Source organism: Ovis aries, chromosome 2, assembly GCF_016772045.2.
Source record: "Ovis aries strain OAR_USU_Benz2616 breed Rambouillet chromosome 2, ARS-UI_Ramb_v3.0, whole genome shotgun sequence".
Taxonomy (NCBI): domain Eukaryota; kingdom Metazoa; phylum Chordata; class Mammalia; order Artiodactyla; family Bovidae; genus Ovis; species Ovis aries.
In genome coordinates, this window is record NC_056055.1 from 237975434 (window position 1) to 237988155 (window position 12722).

At 57.1% G+C, this 12722-nt stretch overlaps 1 protein-coding gene across 6 annotated transcripts in view; it reads right to left on the reverse strand.

Annotated features, from left to right (window-relative positions):
* Nucleotides 1–834: 834 nt before the first annotated feature.
* The window catches only part of PTPRU (protein tyrosine phosphatase receptor type U), an 87227-nt gene continuing 75339 nt past the window's right edge, over nt 835–12722 (reverse strand). For all 6 annotated transcript variants that reach the window (XM_027965389.2, XM_027965388.2, XM_042244446.1 and 3 more), the window contains 9 exons: nt 12550–12704; nt 10884–11019; nt 9757–9906; nt 8694–8867; nt 6062–6202; nt 3839–3964; nt 3563–3720; nt 2237–2372; nt 835–2024 (listed from right to left, as the gene is read on the reverse strand). In XM_027965389.2, the coding sequence (XP_027821190.1) occupies nt 1962–2024; nt 2237–2372; nt 3563–3720; nt 3839–3964; nt 6062–6202; nt 8694–8867; nt 9757–9906; nt 10884–11019; nt 12550–12704 (1239 nt within the window). In that variant the 3' untranslated portion in view covers nt 835–1961. The remainder of the gene's footprint in view (nt 2025–2236; nt 2373–3562; nt 3721–3838; nt 3965–6061; nt 6203–8693; nt 8868–9756; nt 9907–10883; nt 11020–12549; nt 12705–12722) is intronic.

A 12722-nucleotide genomic window follows, 5' to 3' on the forward strand; every position in this document is an offset into this window, starting at 1 on the left:
AATGGGAAGATCAGCTTGTGCCCTCACTAAGTGGGATCATAACCGTCCAGAAGATTTTTAATTCAGATTAAAAGATATTGAATTGTGAGGGTTTTAGAATGGGCTGTATCCTTCAATCAATGGAGAAACTGCGGCAGAGTCAGTCAGTGCAGACCAAATCAATACATCATAGAGCCAGTCTCCACATGAAGAAACCAAGGCCCAGAAACTGGAAGAGTCTTGCCCACATCCTACAGCAGGTTTGTGACAGAGCCAGGGGTGACTCGGGTCCCTGCCAGCCAGCTCACTCCTCCTCCGAGACTGGGGACGGGCCGGACTCGAGCAGCTGAAGTGGGTCCACCCTGTGGATGTGGACTGTCTGTGTTGTGTTTTAAGTGGAGCTCTTTCCACACACCCGCCACCACACAGGCACTTAATCACTGTCTTATTTCATCCTAAATAGAACTGTCTCCATTTTACAAATGGGGAAGAAACCAAGGTCGGGAGAGGCAGCTGATTGGCCCAGGGTCTCACAGCCCTGGGGGACCGTCTGTCTGACACTGAAGCCTGAGCTTCTCAGGAGAAACCCAAAGGAGCTCAACCTGGATCCAAGCCCACAGGGGCTGAGAGGCAGCTCTGTGGCCATCAGAGGTCTCAGGATAAAGCCTCCTATCTGAGTAAGTGTTTCAGAGGCTTAGGTGGAGCCAGCTCTGCCCCTGAATGATGCTCGGGTCCATGCCTCTCCCCCCATTTTATGGATGGAAAATCCAAGACCAGACCGGGGCCCTCCCATGGCACTGGGAGGCTGGGGGCAGGTTCCAGTCAGGCTGGTCAGACACATACAAGGCTGCTCAGTGGCATTCAGAGAGCACGTTTATTTACAAAGCGCTTTACAAACAACCAGTTTATGCCTCCCCACAGCCCCCTGCGAGGTAGGTCAGTAGTCATATCTACAGTTTACAGATGGAGAAATTGAGGCACGGAATGGGGGTGTGGCCTGCCCCATTTTAAAGAGACCTTCCCTCCCACCCATCAAAAAATAAACAGAAAAGCATTGATCTTCCATCTCAAAATATACCTTCTTTCTCCAAACCCTAGGGGGTGGTGAGCACCCCTGATTTAACAGTGTCCCAGGAGGCACCTTGACCAGGAGCCACAGGGACCTCAACCCCAGGGGCTGTCGTTCAGCCTTGCCGATTGTCACTGACCCAGGCGGAGCAGAACCCAGTCAGTGAGGCCTGAAGTGACAGGCAGAGGGGGCTGAGGTGACTTCATTTTGCAGACATCGGGCCAAGCAGGAAAGGGACCCCACACAGGACAGGGTAGGGATGGGCAGATCCTGGTTTGGGGGAGGTCAGGGCACATTCAGGGAAGCAGAAATTCGAGGTGGGGGGGATCAGGAGCAAAATATCCCCAGGGCTGCAGGGAGGTGAGGGGTGGAGAAGGGAGCTGAAATTGCCCCTGCGAGGACCAGTCTGAAGTGCCTACTGGAGAATCAGGGCAGAGTGTGTGGTCTCCCCAAGACCCGCAGGGGCTGGCCAGATGGGATATTAGATACCAAGCCCCAGTGCATGCTCTCCCCACATTGGGCCAAGCTGGGTGGAAACCCTGGCCTGCCATTTGCTCTGCAGGGCTTCACTCATCTCTGCCAAGGGCTGGGATGCAGTCCAGGGGCTTGGGTCTGGGTCCCCCTAAGCTGGCAGTTCCGAGCCGGTCACTCTGCCAGGCGGTGCCAAGCCTCTCAGCAGGCCTGCAGGACCCCGTGGAGGCAGGCTGGGTACCAGTCTTGCTAAGCTCCTCCTTGGCCCGCAGCCTGCTCACGGCTGTGCTGAAAGGCCCTGCCCACAGTGGAAGGGGCATCAGGCTGGCCCAGCACCCACTCAGGTGCTTTCCCTGGGGGCGCAGGTCTTCCTCGTCGGTCCGTTGGGGGTGGTGGGCCTGGCCCTGAGTGCGCAGTGGGTGCCCCAGGCCAGGGGCCCCTGCTATCTTGACTCCAGCCCCTCCAGGTACTCCAGGGCCACGTCGTAGCAGAAGTGGTACTGATCCTGGGAGAGGGACAGGAGTCACCAGCCGGGTCCCTCTCTGCCCCACAGTCGGGGAGAAGGGGAGAAATGGGGGTGATGCTTTCGCGCCACAGGACTAGACCCCAAGGCCCAACAGTGGGGCCCAGATATGGAAGAGGGTATCTGAGGGGGGCCTGGTAGGGAGTGGACTGGGAAGTTGGAAGCGGACGGGCAAGGGGTACGGGGCTTCTCACCAGGGTCTCCACCATATTGGGTTTGTAGTTCCTAAGTGTTTTGGCAGCAAAGAAAACGTCCACCAGGTTGTGGCAGCGGATCATTTCCAGGACCGTGGCGCAGGCGCAGAAGGTGCCGCTGCGGCCGCCCCCATTGCTAAAGGAGAGACATGAGAAGATTTGGGGCTGGGCTTGCGGGGTAGGGTGAACTCAAAGATGAAGGGCAGGGCAAGGGAACCCAAAAGAGAGGAGTCAGGGAACCCAGAAGGGAGGGGCTAGGACACCCAGAAGGGAGGGGCGGGGCCTGGGAACCTAGAAGGGAGGAATCAGGGAACCCAGAGGCGAGAGGCTAGGAAACCCAGATGGAAGGGGTCAGGGAGCCCAAAGGTGGGCAGCAGGAAGGGCTGGTTAAGGGGGCGGAGTCAGAGGATAAAAGACTAGCATCCCAAGCGGAAGGTATCTAGAACAGAACCTCTAAGAGAAACAGAGCAGATTCTGAGAACAAGGAGTCGAGACACACTCCAGGAGAAAGACACCCAGACAGTGACAGAGGAGCGCTGCAGGGCAGCAAACGAAAAACCAGACAGCAGGGTGGTAACCGAACACTGAGATCACCAGCCACCCCCAGCATCACAGACACAGCCTCAAACGCAGAGACTCTCCCAAACGGGTGGCACCGCCAGGGAGACCCTCCGCTTCCCCCAGCCCTCTCGCTCCTCTGCTGTCTGTCCCCCCGGGGCGGAGTGGGGGGTGGGGGCTGCTTCTCTTGGGAGATGAGGGACAAACCAGGCCCTCTGTCCCCTTCCTGAGGGGCATCTCCCACTAAAAGCAAAAGCCCTTGAGAGGGCCAGGCCCTGCCTGACAGCTCCCTGCCCCTGCATCCTGTGTGCCCAGCCTGGCACTGGGGTCAGTAAGTGCTGAAAGCATGACAATGTGGGAGGCAAAGGAATGAGGGCACCCAGATGTGCGTGAATAGATGAATCTGTGAATGAAGCGTGTAAATGAGTGCACGAGGAAGGACAGAAAGCAAGGACATGTATGCAGGCATGAACAGAGGCCAGGATTCCACTGGCTTAAAAGACGTACCACCACCGTATCATGGGGTCAACTATTTAGACAGGACTCTCTCCAATTAAACTGGCAAAGTCAAACGTCACACAGAGGCTATAGTGGTCACATGTTTAGGACGGAGCCCACACCCTGGAAAGTGACAGGGCTCCTCCAAGGAAGGCAGGGTCAGCTTCACCTGGCCATGCTGCCTGGAAGCTCAGGGCCTGGGTGCCAGGCCGGAGGCCGTCTCGCACCCCGGCCTCTGCCCTCCCCAAGCCAGGGGCGGCCGCCACTCACAGGCAGTGCACGACGGTGCGCCCGTCCCCGCTCTCCGCCTGCCACTCGTCCACCGCCGCGAGCAGGTGCAGGAAGGCCTTCTTGGAGTCAGGCGTGTCCCGGTAGGCGGACCAGCGCAGGAACTGGAAGTGTCGCACCAGCAGGTGCCCCTCCTGCATCTGGGGCGGGAGCAGGCAGCCCGGGGACCTGAGTACCAGGGTTCCACGGCCCCCGGGGACCTCGACAGGGTCGTTCAAGGCCGCCCAGCCCCCATCCTGGAGCTCCCGCCCCACTCACCCGAGAGATGTTCTGCACCCGGAAAACTCGGGCCACCAAGTCCTCGTCCGCTGTGCCCGACACGAACTCCACCTCCATGAGGCCATACTGCTGCCGGCCTGGCTCCGGCCAGTACTGCAGGCAGGGCTGGTTGTGCGGGACGGGGAGGCGAGCTGAGCTGAGCAGAGCTGATGGGGCAGCTGCTGCTGACACCCACCCCCAGACCTCCATGCTTGCCCAGGAGCCCACCACTCACTGCAGACTCACGTCCAGGTCCCCCCTCCACCCCCCAACATCCCACCGCTCACCTATCAGATCACAGCATACACCCACCCGGTGCATTTGTACTGATACACTCAAGTCAGCCGAGACAAACTCTTTGTTGTGGGTTCATTGACACCATCGTGCCGCTAGACAGCTACACCTAACACCCTCACAAGCACATACACCTCCCCCTGGCTGCCTTCTTCCAAGGACAGGCCTCAAATGACCCCCGCTCGCCCCAGCACCCTTGCCCCGAGGCCTTCTCTCTCGCTGCCTCAGCCCTCCAGCATCAGCTCACAGACATGGTGAGCTGCTGCAGCAGCACAGCTTAGCACTCCCCTACTCCTGCCCCAGGATCCCTCCGTGGAGTCAGGGTCCTAAAGGTAACCCCCGCCAGGTCACATTCTCAAGCCAGTGGAGGGACAGGGAAGGCAGAGCCCCCTTACACACAAATACATGGGTCTTCTGGGGAGTTGGGCTGAGGCCCCAGCCTTCTAGTATACCCTTCTAGCAAGGCTCTTCCTTCCTCCAAGCCTCAGCTTCTCCAGCTGTGAAATGGTCCCCGGGCCCTGCCCAGGCAATACCCTGCTCCATCTGCCTCCCTCTCTGACCATGAAGGGAAGACACCACCTTCCTCTCTTTCCTGGGGTCCTGGCAACTCCTTGCATTCAGGCCTTTGCACGTGCTGCTCCCTCCCCATGGACCACCTGTCCCCCATCTCTTCACCAACTCAACTCTACCCTTCCTGTACCTCTCAGCTCAGATAGTACCTCCTCCAGGAAGCCCTCCCTGATACACCATACCCCAGGCTCCTCTGTGTCCCTGTACCAGCCCCATGGTAGCCTTCTGCCTCTGCTGTCATGATCAGTTTCAGTACCTGCTTCCCCTAAACCATGAGATCTGGGAGGGGCCACGTGTTCCCCTTCTACCTCCCCACCAGGCTGACAGAGTGGCCTGTGAGCAAAGGTGGCTGAATGAATGAACAAGCATGTGACTAGTGAATGACATCTCTGTGAGCCTCCCTCTGGGTCCCTCCCCTCCATCTTAATAAGGGCAGGGTTCATGCAACATGAGACTCCCCAGAACCCCTGCCCAGATCCTGGAGCCCATTACCCTGAAGTCCTAGGTTATTTATACCAACTGCCTGACTTGCAAGGAGCCCAGTTAACAATCTTCTCCAGGCGGCCACCTCCAGGCTCTCGTGCTCATCTTATAGCAATGGTCATATGGAGCCGGAAGGTGGGGTGTCTGGACTTCCCAGTCCAGCTTTCGGAGCCCCAGAAAGAAATGAGGGGAGCTGCCTCAGGCCAAGATCACTGACCACCTTCTGGACCATCCTCAGAAGCAATGGTCACCTTCATCATCTTCACCCCCGCCATGTACTGAGTACCTGCAATGTGCCAGTCACGGCGCAGTGCTAAGCATCCCACACAATCTCACACGATCCTGGTAATAATCTCACGGCAGAACGGGTGCTGAGATAGTCCCCGTTTCACAGAAGAGGAGACTGAGGCTCGAAGAGGTGTACTGACTTACCCTAGATCAAAAAGTAATGAGGCTGGACTTCTACTCTGCCTCAAGGCCCCCATGATTAGCTGAGTGACAGGAATCAGAGCCTCTGGGAGGAGGCAGCCCCAGATAAGGGGCACGGCCCTGCCACTTCCCAGCTGTGTGACCTGGGAGAGGTCCCTCCACCTCTCTGGGTCTTAATTTTCTCACCGGAAGCCCATAAGTGCAGAGCAGAGTCCCTAGGATACATCAGATACTCCATAAACAGCAGCTGCATTTCTCCAGGCTGAGCCTGGTTTTACAGACAAGGAAACCGAGGCTCTGGGAGTGGGTAGGACACATCTGAGGCAGCTCAGCAAGTAGGCAGGTGGCAGAGCTGGGCTCCAACCCCTGACTTTTGCCACACGCCCTTGAACAGACTGAGGGCCTGGGCAGTAGGCAGCTGGCCAGCCTGGCCAGTGGAGCCCTCACCCAGGCGGAGTTGGACTGGTGCAGCTGGTTGAGCATGACGATGGAGGTGCACCCGTAGTCGTAGACTAGCCGCCAGAAGTCGGGAGTGGTGCTCTGCAGCGGGTGGAGGGTCACGATGAAGGCCGCGCTCCGGGTGTAGCTCTGCAGGGAAACCGGGACTTAGCGCCCAACACCGCCAAGCCTCTGCCCCACTGTCCTCCCGCCCTGCCCACCCCAGCTCCACCCCACAGGACCAGGCTACCTCCAGGGACCCAATGTGGGGGCTGGCCGGCACCGTGGTGCCTGAGTTGACAGGGTGAGCCCCCAGGCCTCTAAGGCCCAAGCCCATGGCCCCCCTGAGCTATATAGCTGAAGGTTCCCAATAGGTGGCAATGGGAGCTTGGGCCTGGTGGGCAGAGGCTGGCCAAGCTTGCTCCCTGCTATTTGCACCTGCCATTCCTGTTACCTGGAACAAATTTCCCAGGTGTACAGGGCTCTCTCCCTCACTTCTTTCTGGCCATTCCTTAACTTCAACCACTTCAAAGAGGCCCTCTTTACCAATTCATCAAAAATAACCACATGCATACCCCAAAACCCACATTAAACACTTCCTCTATCTGGTTGCTTTTTTAAGAAATTAACAGTAACTGACAGTCCATTGTATACTTGCTTGTTGACTGTCTCAACCCATTTCCCCAAAGGCAAGGTTCAGGAGAGCAGATTTTTTTCAGGGTGTGGCCTGTGACCAGAACTTTATAGGAGTTCAAGAAATATTTTCTTACTGAGCAAATATCTAGGTGCCTTCCAACTCCATGGATGAAGGGTCTGAGACCCCAACCCAAGCCCCCAGACCAGTGACCAGTACTGACCCCATTCCCCACTCCTGACATTGCCCCACCAGGTGAGCCAGCCACAGCCCTCCCCCCATTTCAGTGCTCCAGTCCCAGGTCTCCTGTACCCTGCCCTGTCCCCCCTGTGCATGTCCCCTCCCTCTCCTGATGCTCTTCTCTTACCACCCCTCTCCCCAGGACCCACCAAAGGCTCCCCCTGATTGGCAGCTCCCCAACGCTGGGCCCAGCCAGACTCTAAAACTCAGGCCTGGGCACCCAGTGGGGCTCCCTGCAGATTTAACCACCAAAAACAGCCCCCACTTGGCCCCCAGACAAGCTCACCGTAATGCAAGCAAGTGGGATCAAGTGTGAGATATCACAGCCCCAAGGAAGCTTCTCTACCGAACTGGCCCATTCCCACCAGGCCAATGAGCCCAATGTGACCCTCTCCAGCTCAGGGGCTCAGAACTTCAGAGAGCCTCCTCTCCATCACCCCCGTGTGCAGACAGGCACACTGGGGGCCAGAGAGCAAGCTGAGAGTGAGGCCACAGATTCCTACGTCCCCCTCCAAAGCTCACCGGCACCCTAGGCCACCTCCCCAGGACCCCAGCCCCTTCTCCGTTCACTCCCTTCAGTGGCTGCAACTGCTCGCCCCTGCTCGCCTTCAGCTCACTCCAGGAAGCCCCCGAGGAAGGCAGTGTGGGAGCTTTCTCTGTTTGGAGAAACCCCAGTGTTCCCTGCACCGTTGTGCCAAGGGGCTCTGGCTAAGAACCGGGCCAAGAAAGGCCCATCTGCCTCACCCCTGTGGTGCGGGAAGCTCCCTCCCCACAGCTCTCATGTCCACGTGGAGGGACATCCAGTGGTGACAGGACACCCAGTGGTGACATCCACCTTCACGGGTGGGTTTGGGACAAGACCGGAAGTGCTCAGCTTCCAAAGGGCCCTCCCCCTCTCTTTCCAGGCCGGCTCTTCCTCAGAAGCTGTGCATTCAACTGTTGCCGCTCCCCACCAACATGTAAAGGCCTGCCCCTTGCAGGGAGGGGCTCCAGCTGGACCACTGAGTCTGAGAGGACAGGTCTGCCTGCCCGAGGCTGAAGGAATAGCCATCCAAGTAGCCACACAGCTGAAGTCACCTTCTCCAGTCTCACCAGTTTCCTTAGAACAGTAACATCTTACTTCCACCTGTCTGCCCCCTGCACCTGTCTGTCAAACTGGTTCCATTTAGGAAGGAATAGGGGGTCACTCACAAGACTTGTCCCCCTCAGGCAGTGGCACCCTAAAGTTATTCACTGGACCCTAAATCCCCTGGTTCTGTTTGCAAAGCCCAATAAAGGGGGTGGAGCCTCCTGAGCTGGGAGTAGAGGCTTCTAAACAGTCCTGAGTCCTCAGAACCACTGGGCGTGGGGAGCAAGTCGCTACTCCAGGTCAGGTTCCTGGGCAGGCTCTAGCTCCACCACCCCAGGACAAGCTCCCCTGGCTCCAGATACCGAATCTCACATCCCAACCCCAAACCCTCCCAGCCTCCCCAGCCAAAGCCCTTGAATCACTCATCCTACCCCAGGTTCTGCTGGGCCTGACCCTGGAGACAGCGCTGCCTGAACTTCACCACCCAGATCCCTACTCAGACCAAGGGTAATACCTGAGGGGGAGCACTGGTTCTTGAGTGCCCTGAATAGAAGATCCTTGGTGCAGGAGGAAGGCCACCCAATGGGCCGCCCCAGAAAGGCAGAGGGCCCCCCTAACCTGAGTCCTCCCTGGCTCCTGCACCTTCCCTCACTGCTGGGAGAGGGTGTCCCAGAGCCCAGCCCACCCCCGCGCCTCACGTCAGTCAGGGCCGCATTGATGTAGTTGTTGGGGTCCCCGTCCGTGGAGACGAGGAAGGGCAGGCAGCGGTCAGGCGGCAGGACATCCATGCTGCGGTTCTTGTCCCGGTTCCGGGGCAACAGGGCAATGCTGCACTCCTCCACATCCAGCGGCGGTGTGACCGAGTTCAGGGTCTACAGAGAGAGAGAGGAAGGGAAGGTGACGTCCCGTGTTTGTGGGGTCTCCTCCCCCCATGAGGCCCCATGAAGGAGACTGGGCTGGATTATTATGCCCGTTTTATGGATGGAGAAACTGAGATCCAGAAAGAAGAGAGGGAGGGGACCCAGGCTCCCTGGATTCAGGCTATGCAGGACCCGGACGGAGCTCTGGAGACGGGAGTCTGCCTCCTCGCCACCCGTATACTGTAGACAAGCTACTCTATCTCTAAGCCTCATTTTCCCTCTGCTGTAAAATGGAATAATTATTTGCCTACCCCAAGGGATTGCTGGGAGAATAAAGTGAGATAACACCAAGCCTGGCACGTGCACCACCTTCAACACTCAGAGGGCACCGTGAGGCTCATTCCCAGGAGCCAAGCCCTGAAACCCCACGTCATCCACAAAGCGGACTCCAGGGCCCCGGCACAGACGGTCACCTTCCCGGCCCTGCCAAGGAGCAGCTGGCACAGGCGCAAGCCGAGGACTCCGGGCCACCTGCCCTCCCCTCCTGCCTTCATGCCTCGGGCGTCCTGGCTCACGGGGCCCCCGTTTCTTCCTCTTCTTCTTGTTCTTGTTCAGACACTCAGTCGTGTCTGACTCTTTGGGACCCCGTGGACTGCAGCCCACCAGGCCCCTCTGTCCATGGGATTCTCCAGGCAAGAATACTGGAGTGGGTAGCCTTTCCCTTCTCCAGGGGATCTTCCCAACCCAGGGATCGGAGCCAGGCTGCCCACATTGCAAGCAGATTCTTTACCGTCTGAGCCACCAGGGAAGCCCCCGACAGCACTGAGGACCTCCCACCGCCACACACATGCTCACTCACTCACTCACAAGCCACACCTGTACACAGACACTCGTGCCCCACCTGGAACTCCTCCCGCAGCTGGGAGGAGTTACTCTGAGGGTCAATGCGGATCATTTCCTTATATGTGGCCTTGAATTCGCTGACAGGGATGGTGGTCTCCCCACACAGGCAGGCCTCCAGGATTGCATCGTGGATAAAGATGTACTGCTCCTGGAACAACAGGAGAGGATATGAGGAACCAGGAGGGGAGCAGAAGTGAGAGACCTCAGGGTCAGGAGGAGGCAAGTTCAAAGTTGCAGCTGGGGTGCTCTGAGGCGGAATCCAACCATGTGTTACTACATGTGGGACCCACCATACTTGAAACAGCCTCCACAGATATTTGCTCATTGATCTCACATTTCATCCCAATAATAACCCTACGAGAAGCTCTGAAGGTGAGGGGACAGCCCAGGGTCACACATCTAGAGAGGAGACAAACCCAATAGGCATTACGTCTTGACTGTAGAACTTATGACCTGGGCCCAGCGCTGTGTGACCTCACCCAAGTGAACACAGTGGAGCTGAGCTTGGGAAGACCCTGAGAGGCTGGCAGCTGTGTGATGACCTGGAGGCATCGGATGGCCTGTGATGGGGAGGGAGGCTTCCGAGGGAGGGAATCTATGTATGCTTCCGGCTGATTCACGCGGTCGAGCAGCAGAAACTAACACAACATTGCAAAGCAATCATCCTCCAGTCTTAAAAGATATCCTATGATAAACCATTATAGAAAGCAATATTCAAAAGAAGAGTGTGTATATGTATAACCAGGTCACTTTGCTGTACGATAGGAATCAGCAACATTGTAAATCATCTACGCTGTTCTTCAGTCACCAAGTCACGTCTGACTCTTCGTGACCCCATGGACTGCAGCATGCCAAGCTTCCCTAAACCTCACCATCTCCCAGAGTTTCCCGAAGTTCATGTCCACTGCCTCGGTGATGCCATCCAACCATCTCATCCAAATCAACTGACTTCAACAAAAATAAATTTAAAAAAAAAAAAAAAAGAGGCTGGTAGGCCAAGTCCAGGGATGGGAAAGGACAAGGGGACATCCTAGGACACCTTTCTGACACCCTCCACCAGCTTCGAGCTCCTACACGAGGGACTCTTGTCCTGGAGGGGCTGTGGGGGGAGGGCTGCACCCCCACCTCGGTCTGGATCATGTTGACGCGCCGGGAGCAGAGGGTCTTCACGCAGTTGTAGATGTCCACGACTCCCTCACACTCCGCCATGTCCAGCATCACGTCCAGAACGATGTAACACCCTGTGCGGCCAGTGCCCGCGCTGGGGAGAGAGCACCCGCGGCCAGGTCAGAGGCTTGGGGAGGGAGCCCAGGACCGCAGAGAAGAAGAGAGGAGACCTGGGGCCCTGGGCCAAATCTACACCACACAGGCGATGGGGGACATGGCGGAGCCTGGGAGGAGGCTGCTGGAAGGGTTCCAGGGAAAGTGACCAAGGACAGAGGGGGAGCTGGGCCTTGGGGATGGAGAGGAAAGGAGGGGTGGGGAGAATGTAGACCTGAAACAGCTCAGCTTGGCAGCTGTGATGGGGGAAGAGGAACAAAAGTGATGCTCTGGTCTCCTGGATGTCTAGAAATCCCCTACACATCCTTCAAAACCCTACACACTTAATCCCATAGTCAGTGGAGCCTCCAGGAAATGTCAGGCTTTTGAGTTCCCAGAGCAATCTGGGTGGACTCTTACCAAAACCCCCTTCCCTGCTCCGTGGTCACTGTTTATAGGGCTATCTCCCTACCTCACAGTGAGCTCCTTGAGAGCTAGATGGGGCCAAACCCATCTCTGGAACCCTCCATTTAGCACCAGGTAGAGCAGAGTTGAGAGGAGAGGGGAGGACAGAAATGACACCAAGATCTCAAGCTTGAAAATGGTGAGAGCGACGGGTTAGCCAGGACACACAGCCAGTGGGTATCCCATGTGCCACTGATAGGGACTGGAATTCGTGAAACCACTTTGGAAAACTGCCCACAGTATCCAGTAAGGCTGAACATTCACAGAGCAATTCCACTCCTACATACTTACCTCCCAGAAATGCGAGTGTGTGTGTCAGCCAAAAGACACGTAAGAGAATGTCCTTAGCAGCACTGTTGATAACAGCTCAAAGCTGGAAACCACCCAAATGCCTCCCCACAGCAGAATGGATAAGCACACGGCGGTTTGTTCACGCTGTGGAGTCGGGTACAATATGGATGAACCTTACAAGCATAAGGCTGAGAGAAAGTCAGACTCCAAGGAGCACCTGATGTGTGATTCCACTGATACAAAGTTCAAAAGCATGCATAATGACTCTCAGGCTTAGAAGTCAGGAGAGCGATCACTCTGGAAGGGAGGAGGTGGGGTACAGGCCACAAGGGTCTCAGGCTTAGAAGTCAGGAGAGCGATCACTCTGGAAGGGAGGAGGTGGGGTACAGGCCACAAGGGTCTCAGGCTTAGAAGTCAGGAGAGTGATCACTCTGGAAGGGAAGAGGTGGGGTACAGGCCACAAGGGAGCTCCAGGGACTTCTGGGTTCTGTTAATGCTCTGTTTCTTGATCTGAGTAGTGCTGAGTCCTTCACAGTGAAATTGGGGAAATTCCTAAAGCTTACTTATTATTACAATAGCCCATAATAATAAGCTACACTTAGTGTGCACACGATGGTGCCAATCCCAGAGCCGAAGCTCAAAGGGCGAAAGGCGTCAGGAGGTCATTCTCCCCGTCCTCTGCCTCTGAGCAGGATGGACTCGGGCCCAGTCTCCTTCAGGAACCTCAAACAACCCCATCCCCACCCCCTTCTCCCTGGGCTCCCCAGCACCCCACCTGCAGTGGATGACCACAGGCCCAGCGTCAGGGGGCGTGGAGGCCTTCACACGCCGGATGAAGGCCAGCAGCCCCGTGGCGTGGTAGGGGACACCGTGCTCCGGCCAGGCCGTGAAGTGGAACTGGCGGACCTCGTGGCGGGCAGAGTAGCCTCTCTGGGGAGACAAAAGAAG